A 10,003-nucleotide genomic window follows, 5' to 3' on the forward strand; every position below is an offset into this window, starting at 1 on the left:
ACTCACACCACTCACACCCCTCACACCACTCACACCCCTCACACCACTCACACCACTCACAACCCTCACACCACTCACGTAATCAAAGTACCACTCACACCCCTCGCACCACTCACACCCCTCACACCACTCACACCCCTCACACCACTCACACCACTCACACCCCTCACACCACTCACGTAATCAAAGTACCACTCACACCCCTCGCACCACTCACACCCCTCCCACCAGTCACACCCCTCACACCACTCACACCCCTCACACCACTCACACCACTCACGTAATCAAAGTACCACACGGTGTGAGTGGAATAGAAGTCCCCGTGTCCCGCGAGGACGTCCCGTATGCTGGGGAACGTCTTGGTACGTCGGGCCTCAGCGATGGCCCGTTCAGCGTCCAGTTGGTACGCGACGTACCCCGTGGGGTTCTCCACCTCCAGTACCACGGCCCCAGACGTGGGGGACTCCTCCGTGTTGACCCATCTGCGGGGGACAAGTGGGTCAGGGATCGTGTTGACCCATCTGCGGGGGACAAGTGGGTCAGGGATATTTGGGGGGTGTTTAGGGTAACCCGTTGTGTGTCTAAGGTAACTTGAGGGGTGTTTAGGGTAAATTGAGAAGAGTTTAGGGTAACTTATGATATCTTTAAATCGTTTTCAGACACGATCAGCTCACACCGTTCAGCATGAAGGCGAACAGCAGAATGAGGAGGGTTAGAAAGTAGCATCTTCGAACGATAGCTCCCGCCTGTCACCGCGGCAGGAGCTGTCGTGCGAACCTGCTGCTGTCTAACATTTCTCACTCTAGCTTTTTTATTCATGCTTGGCAGAGTGGTTTAGCTTTATCCAGTGGCGATTTTAAGATATTCAGTTGTTTTTTCGGTTAAATTTTTTATAGGTAAAAGCATTTTGGAATTGCATTTCAAGACATTCGTTTTTTCGGTTATATATTTTACAGATCAAAGTATTTTGGAATCGTATTATATTTAAGTTTAGGGTGTTTCTAGAGTTACTTGAGGTATGTCTAAGGTAAGTAATTGTGTTTTTAGGGTAACTTCAGGTCTATCTAAGGTAAGCAATTGCGTTTCTAGGGTAACTTTAGATATGTCTAAGGTAAGTAATAGTGTTTCTAGGGTAACTTGAGGTCTGTCTAAGGTAAGTAATAGTGTTTCTAGGGTAACTTGAGGTCTGTCTGAGGTAAGTAATAATTTTTCTACGGCAACTTAGGGCGCGTCTAGGGTAATTATGGCACGCCACTCATTTAAAAATCAGGATACATTTTCACATCGGTGTTAATTTATCAAAGTTAAAACCAACAATAAACAAATACCAACATATAGGCTGGCGGAGCATAAGGGGCAGAAGTTTTATAACTAGAAAATTACTTGCGCATCCTCCTCATTCAGCTGTGCGCGTCCATGCCGAGCAGTGCAATGTTCCGGTGTCTGATAGTGATTTTAGAGTTCTAGCTTACACGACCGGTGTTAATGACCTACGAATATTAGAATCCCTGTATATATTTGAACAGAAACCTGGTTTAAATGCAGCCTGCAGCTCCTATCCCCTTGAAATTGTAAATATGTAAATTCCCCTTGAAATTGTAAATAGACATGCCTATCACCTTTTGTGGATTTGTTTTTATTTTGTCAATTTATGTTTTTATCTTCGATGTGAATTTAGTTTTCTAATTGATTCTGCAGTTCTTATAGGTTTTGAACTTTTGAACTGACGATGGAGCTGGACTCCAAAACGTTTAAATTCTTAAGAAATGGTTAATATTCTGGCTGTTTTCTTTGCTTTTAAATTCCTGATAAACTTGCGATTTAAGCAATCTAGTAATTTTAATACCAACATTCATATATTAGGATACTAACATTTTGAAATTAGGCATCTCATTTACTGATATATTGGGACTTTTCCGAAAAATTTTATCCTTCTAAGGATACTTAAAAAAAGTGGTAGACTTTTTACACTTTTTATATTTTTGAAGTTGAGTCATTAGATTTGTATATAACTTGAGAGCGTTCAACATATATGAGGTTATAAGGGTAATACGGATATACGTGTTAATATAATCATATTAAGGTTCATTATTTTTTCAGTAGCGTGTGACTGTAGCTTGTGAGGGTAGTGTGTGAGGGCAGCGTGTGAGGGTAGCGTGTGAGGGTAGTGTGTGAGGGTAGTGTGTGAGGGTAGCGTGTGAGGGTAGCGTGTGAGGGTAGTGTGTGAGGGTAGTGTGTGAGGGTAGCTTGTGAGGGTAGCGTGTGAGGGTAGTGTGTGAGGGTAGTGTGTGAGGGTAGCGTGTGAGGGTAGCGTGTGAGGGTAGCGTNTACAGCACCGTAAGATACAGTACCATACAATACAGCACAGTAAAATACAATACAATACAGCACCGTAAGATACAGTACCATACAATACAGCACAGTAAAATACAATACAATACAGCACCGTAAGATACAGTACCATACAATACAGCACAGTAAAATACAATACAATACAGCACCGTAAGATACAGTACCATACAATACAGCACAGTAAAATACAATACAATACAGCACCGTAAGATACAGTACCATACAATACAGCACAGTAAAATACAATACAATACAGCACCGTAAGATACAGTACCATACAATACAGCACAGTAAAATACAATACAATACAGCACCGTAAGATACAGTACCATACAATACAGCACAGTAAAATACAATACAATACAGCACCGTAAGATACAGTACCATACAATACAGCACAGTAAAATACAATACAATACAGCACCGTAAGATACAGTACCATACAATACAGCACAGTAAAATACAATACAATACAGCACCGTAAGATACAGTACCATACAATACAGCACAGTAAAATACAATACAATACAGCACCGTAAGATACAGTACCATACAATACAGCACAGTAAAATACAATACAATACAGCACCGTAAGATACAGTACCATACAATACAGCACAGTAAAATACAATACAATACAGCACCGTAAGATACAGTACCATACAATACAGCACAGTAAAATACAATACAATACAGCACCGTAAGATACAGTACCATACAATACAGCACAGTAAAATACAATACAATACAGCACCGTAAGATACAGTACCATACAATACAGCACAGTAAAATACAATACAATACAGCACCGTAAGATACAGTACCATACAATACAGCACAGTAAAATACAATACAATACAGCACCGTAAGATACAGTACCATACAATACAGCACAGTAAAATACAATACAATACAGCACCGTAAGATACAGTACCATACAATACAGCACAGTAAAATACAATACAATACAGCACCGTAAGATACAGTACCATACAATACAGCACAGTAAAATACAATACAATACAGCACCGTAAGATACAGTACCATACAATACAGCACAGTAAAATACAATACAATACAGCACCGTAAGATACAGTACCATACAATACAGCACAGTAAAATACAATACAATACAGCACCGTAAGATACAGTACCATACAATACAGCACAGTAAAATACAATACAATACAGCACCGTAAGATACAGTACCATACAATACAGCACAGTAAAATACAATACAATACAGCACCGTAAGATACAGTACCATACAATACAGCACAGTAAAATACAATACAATACAGCACCGTAAGATACAGTACCATACAATACAGCACAGTAAAATACAATACAATACAGCACCGTAAGATACAGTACCATACAATACAGCACAGTAAAATAAAATACAATACAGCACCGTAAGGTACAGTACCATACAATACAGCACAGTAAAATAAAATACAATACAGCACAGTAAAATAAAATACAATACAGCACCATACAAAACAATACAATACAATGCAATGACATGAAAACAATACATCACAATTCACTATATGATAATCGCCAGAAAAAATCTCCGGTATAGCACAGTATAATAAAATGCCATACAATACATTCTTATAAAATAAAATACCAGACATCATAAAACCACAGAATAACGTTCCATCATACCGTACCATACAATACAAACAAAAAAATATTAAAGTTTATCCTGTCAGATTAAGGTTATTTCTCTAAATGAATATTATTCTTATGTTTTGCTTCATAACTTTTATATTTTTGCGACGCTGACATTTTTATTTCCGGAATTGATCACTAATTAGCGGCGCAAGTCAAAGAATGAAGCAAAAGTTTCTTGAATGTTGTAAAAGAGAAATAAATATAATAAATAATAAAAAGATAGGCTGGCATCATATAGATAATCCTTTCGGTATTGCAGCGTCATCTTTTCTCTGTGGCGGCGCATTAAGAAGAAGAAAATACAGAATAACACACGTTCACACACATACACGACACGCAACAACACAGCACACAGCACAGCACACAGCAGCACAACACAGCACACAGCACAACACACAGCAGCACAGCATAGCACAACACAGCACAGCACAGCACACAGCAGCACAGCATAGCACAACACAGCATAACACAGCACAACACAGCACACAGCACAACAGTACACATCAACAATCAACTATTCCCACTAGAACACAACCGAAAAATCCTAGGCTTAACCTTTGACACCAAGCTCACCTTTACCACCACCACAGAACCACTGTAGCGGGCCAGTTTTGGCCGCGCTATTAGTTTTCTTCAGCCGCTGCACCTCTCTAACGAAGACCACCGAGAAAAGGTATGCGTAGGTAGTTGTCTAGGGAAACAGCAGAATGCTAGTAGGCAGCCTACGTTTGCCTGACTTACCACACTTTGTAATGACTGTAAATATCTGGAATTATTGTCAATATAATGTCTGTATTCCTAAACCTATATGCTTTCAGTGATAGTCCTGTGTCGTGGATGCCGGTTTTCCATGAAATTTAAGTAAACCTTATGGCCTTCGTAAATTTGCTGAACCAGTTTTCATTCACCCTCGTACGTTAGGGCCAGCTTGCAGAGACCCAGTAACTTTGTATATGGAGCGTAGTTATCCCGCTACACCACGGCAGCAAAAGCCTCAAAACGCAACAACATACTGAAAGCACTCTCAGGCACCTCCTTTGGACAAGACAAAGAAAACCTACTACAAACATACAAAACCATCGGCCGCCCAATAATTGAGTACAGTTGCCCAGCCTGGTCTCCTGTCACCTATCCTACCAACATCACCCGCCTCCAAACAGTTCAAAATTCTGCTCTGAGAACCATAACCGGCTGCCACAACACAACTGCCGAACAACATCTTCACTCCGAATGTCAAATGCTCACTGTTCAACAGCATACGGACCTCCTCTCAGCCCAGTACCTTCTGCGGAGCCACCTCCCTCAANTGACTCACAGCCACCCAGACCTGACTCCCTGACTCACAGCCACCCAGACCCTGTCTCTTATACACATCTAGATGTGTATAAGAGACAGGTCGTGCACGACGCGCAGGCCGCCGTTCTGGCTGTGCAGGGCGAGGATGAACGTCTGCACGAACTGCCGCACGTGAGGGTACGCGCTGAAGTCCTGAGGGCAGAGAGGGTCATCAAATGTCATCACAGGTCACCACTCGTCATCAAAGGTCATCACATTATGCTTGAGTATGCGTCGCATCACACGTCACAACACGTGACCATACGTCACCACACGTCACCACATTATGCTTAAGTATGCGTCGCACGACGCCCGAGAAGAGGTCACCACACGTCATCACACTCACCACATTATGCTTAAGTATGCGGCGCACGACGCCCGAGAAGAGGTCACCACACGTCACCACGCTCACCACATTATGCTTGAGTATGCGGCGCACGACGCCCGAGAAGAGGTCGATGATGAGGGCAGAGCGAGGGGAGGCGCGGCAGTGCGCGCTGAAGGAGGAGCACAGCTGAGGGGACGGCGTCGTGCGCTGCAGCAGCGGCGCCAGCGTCTCTACTACCGCTGCACTCGCGCCCTCGCCTGTCAGGGTCTCCTCCTACAGGGGGGGACGATTATATGATGATTATATTTCACCATTATATAATTATTATATTAGTTATAGAATCGTGAATGAATTATACAGAAGGTATTAGTGTTTGCAGGGTTTCCACCACAGCGCGTAAGGCTCTTGCATACCAACGTATCCTCCTAAGTGGCATGGTATTATAATATATAAAATGATTATATACGTATACAAACGTTGTCAACGCAAGTTTGACAACTTGTCAACGAAAGTTCGCCGACCAATCGGAATAGTTTAAATAACAGTTCATTCGCTGGCTGTTTCTTAAAGCAGGTTTCTGTTTGTCAAAAGTTCAGTTCACACGAATATAAGGTAGCTTTTTGATCAAAAAAGAAGAGTTTAAAAGAAACACGTTTAAAATAGCAAAACCAAGGTAACAGACATTCATGATCAGTCAGGTAATGAATAAATTTTCCACAGCACAGCCCCAAGAACAATCGTAGTGGCACAAGAAAATGACTCCCTGACTCACAGCCACCCAAACCTGACTCCCTGACTCACAGCCACCCAGACCTGACTCTCTGCCTCACAGCCACTCAGACCTGACTCCCTGACTCACAGCCACCCAGACCTGACTCCCTGCCTCNGATGATGAGGGCAGAGCGCGGGGAGGCGCGGCAGTGCGCGCTGAAGGAGGAGCAGAGCTGAGGGGACGGCGTCGTGCGCTGCAGCAGCGGCGCCAGCGTCTCTACTACTGCTGCACTCGCGCCCTCGCCTACCAGGGTCTCCTCCTGCAGGGGGATGATAATAAGATTATATGATGATTATATTATAAGATTATATAATGATTATATTATATTATTGTATGATCATTGGAGTACCTATATCATTATATAATATAATGATTATATTGGGTATAATAATGGTAATACTGCAGCACTCGCACCTTCATCCACCAGGGTCTCCTCCTGACGGGGGAGATGATTATATTGTTATATAATGATTATATTATAAGATTATACAATGAATATATTATATTAGTATATAATGATTATATTAGGCATAGAAATGTTAATGGTTTAAACAGAAGTTATTAGTGCACCAGGGTCTCCTCCTGACAGGGAAATCATTATATGATGATTGTATTATATCATTATATAATGATTATATTTTATTATTATATTACGTATAGAAACGTAAATGGATTATACAGAAGATATTACTGCACCAGGGTCTTTTCTTCAGGGGGAGATGATTATATCTTTATATACGGTAATGAATATATTATATCATTCTAATGATTATATGAGGAATAGAATCGTAAATGGATGCGATGGATAGAATCGTAAATGGATATTCTTCACTATTATTCAATATTATTGAAAATGATATACAGAAGGTATTAGTGCATGCAAGGTCTCCACCACAGCCCGCAAGGCTCTCACATACCAACGTATCCTCCTAAGTGGGATGTTATCATTATATAAAATGATTAAATTATGTATACAAACGTGATAGATTATATTGAAGTTATCAACGAAAGTTCGCCGACCAATCTGAATAATTTATATCACAGTTCATTCACTGGCTGCTTCTTAAAGCAGGTTTCTGTTTATTAAAAGTTCAGTTCACACGAATATAAGGTAGCTTTTTTCAAAAAGGAAGAGTTTAAAAGAAACACGTTTAAAATAGCAAAACCAGCGTAACCGACATGCATTCATGATCAGACAACTGCTGAATACATTTGTCACAGTCACAGACCCAAGAACAATTGTAGTGGCAGAAAAAAATGACTCCCTGACTCACAGCCACCCAGACCTGACTGGTCCGGGAAGGGCACGGGCTGCAGCAGCGACGCCAGGCCCGGTCTCCAGTCGTCGTACTCGCATCTGCCCGACACAATACAATACATACAATAACAATACAGTAAAATACAGTACAATACAGTGCAATACACTACAAAACAATACAATACAACACAGTACATAACACTACATTACAACACAGTACAAAATAAAACAATACAATACAGTACAAAACAATAAAATACAATAGAGTACAATATAGCACCATACAGCAAGATGCAATAACAATAGAATACGATACAGTACAATACAGCATCATACAATACAGCACCATACAATGACATAAAAAACAATACGACACAATACACAGTATCACCAGAAAAATATCTGGTACAGCGCAATATAATACAATGTCATACAATACAGTACCGTACAGTGCAATACCACACAGCAAGACCACATAATACCATACCATACTAGAAAAACCAACAGATATTAAAGTTTATTCCGTCAGAATAAGGTTAGTTCTCTAAATTGACGAGACGGAACTCTGCATTGTCTTCGATTGTCTTGAGTGCCTGCGTCGTAACCAACAAATAAAATTAATGAATATTATTTTCATGTTTTGCTTCATAACTTCTCTATTTTTGCGACGCTGACATTTTTGTTTCCGGAATTGATCACTAATTAGCGGCGCAAGTCAAAGAATGAAGCAGAAGTAACTTGAATGTTGTAAAAGAGAAAGAAATATAATATATAATAAAAAGATAGGCTGGCATCATATAGATAATCCTAGGCCACGATGGACACCTCATAAGGGTCCCTGATGGACAGCAGCTGTAGAGGACACATATAGAGACCATATGGAGGACAAAGACCATACATATGGAGCTGTGGAGGACACATATGGACACACCTGTTGACCATGGACAGCGCGTAGGCCACGATGGACACCTCATAAGGGTCCTTGATGGACAGCAGCTGTGGAGGACACATATAGAGGCCACAGAGGCCATATAGAGGCCACAGAGACCATATGGAGGACAAAGACCATACATATGGACACACCTGTTGACCATGGACAGCGCGTAGGCCACGATGGACACCACATAAGGGTCCCTGATGGACAGCAGCTATGGAGGACACATATAGAGGCCACAGAGACCATATGGAGGACAAAGACCATACATATGGACACACCTGTTGACCATGGACAGCGCGTAGGCCACGATGGACACCTCATAAGGGTCTCTGATGGACAGCAGCTGTGGAGGACACATATAGAGGCCACAGAGACCATATGTAGGACAAAGACCATACATATGGACACACCTGTTGACCATGGACAGCGCGTAGGCCACGATGGACACCTCATAAGGGTCCCTGATGGACAGTAGCTCGCGCTCGAGGTAGCGCTGGGCCCGGACCCTAGCGTTGCTGGCCCGGGCCCTGACCGGACCCTGCAGGGAGGGCAGGGTCGCGTGCAGGGTCAGCAGCACCTGCGCCGTCAGGGTTATGTTGCGGGCACCCCGCCACCGCAACCCGTACGACTGTAGGGATGAAACGTGTTAGGGGTGACGATAGGGTTAGGGGTGACATATAGGGTTAGGGGTGTAATGATAGGGTTAGGGATGCTTGGGGTTAGTGGTGCGATAATAGGGTTAGGGGTGAAGTAATACTGTTCAATAGGGTTAGGGCTGTAATAATAGAGTTAGGGATGGAATGACAGTGAAATGATAGGATTAGGGAAAAAATAATAGGGTATGGTGCATGATAACAGGTTAAAGGCGGCAATGTAGGGATAAATAATAGGGTTAGGGTCAGAAACAAGAAATAATAACCTGATGCCAGGGATGACTACACTAAATTACAACAAAACTAAATTTGATTACAAACAAAAGCACGCTTAAGGTGGCGCTACAGCGTGGCCTGGGACTGTTACGTTCACAAAACTATAATACAAAGCGATCCCTTGCCCAAGAAACCTCCTAATTACTGATAATTTCAATGGGAAAACATGACAGTATTTTTGTAGATTATTCAATTTAAATTTATCTACATTATTTGCAATGCGTGAAAACAATTTTACAAGACCCAGCGATGCCTATGTCACTATAGTCACCACGTCACTATAGTCGCCACGTCACTATATAGTCGCCACGTCACTATATAGTCGCCACGTCACTATAGTCGCCACGTCACTATATAGTCGCCACGGCACTATATAGTCGCCACGTCACTATATAGTCGCCACGTCACTATA

The 10,003-nt window shown here is 42.0% G+C and overlaps 1 protein-coding gene across 1 annotated transcript in view; it reads right to left on the bottom strand.

Annotated features, from left to right (window-relative positions):
- The window catches only part of LOC108682311 (complement C5), a gene marked incomplete at its 5' end in the record, with an annotated part of 15,497 nt that overhangs the window by 2,396 nt on the left and 3,098 nt on the right, over positions 1-10,003 (bottom strand). The window contains 1 exon segment of the mRNA XM_018171449.2: positions 281-482. Coding sequence (XP_018026938.1) covers positions 281-482 — 202 coding nt within the window.

Source organism: Hyalella azteca, unplaced genomic scaffold (assembly GCF_000764305.2).
Source record: "Hyalella azteca isolate HAZT.00-mixed unplaced genomic scaffold, Hazt_2.0.2 contig3321, whole genome shotgun sequence".
Lineage (NCBI taxonomy): Eukaryota > Metazoa > Arthropoda > Malacostraca > Amphipoda > Hyalellidae > Hyalella > Hyalella azteca.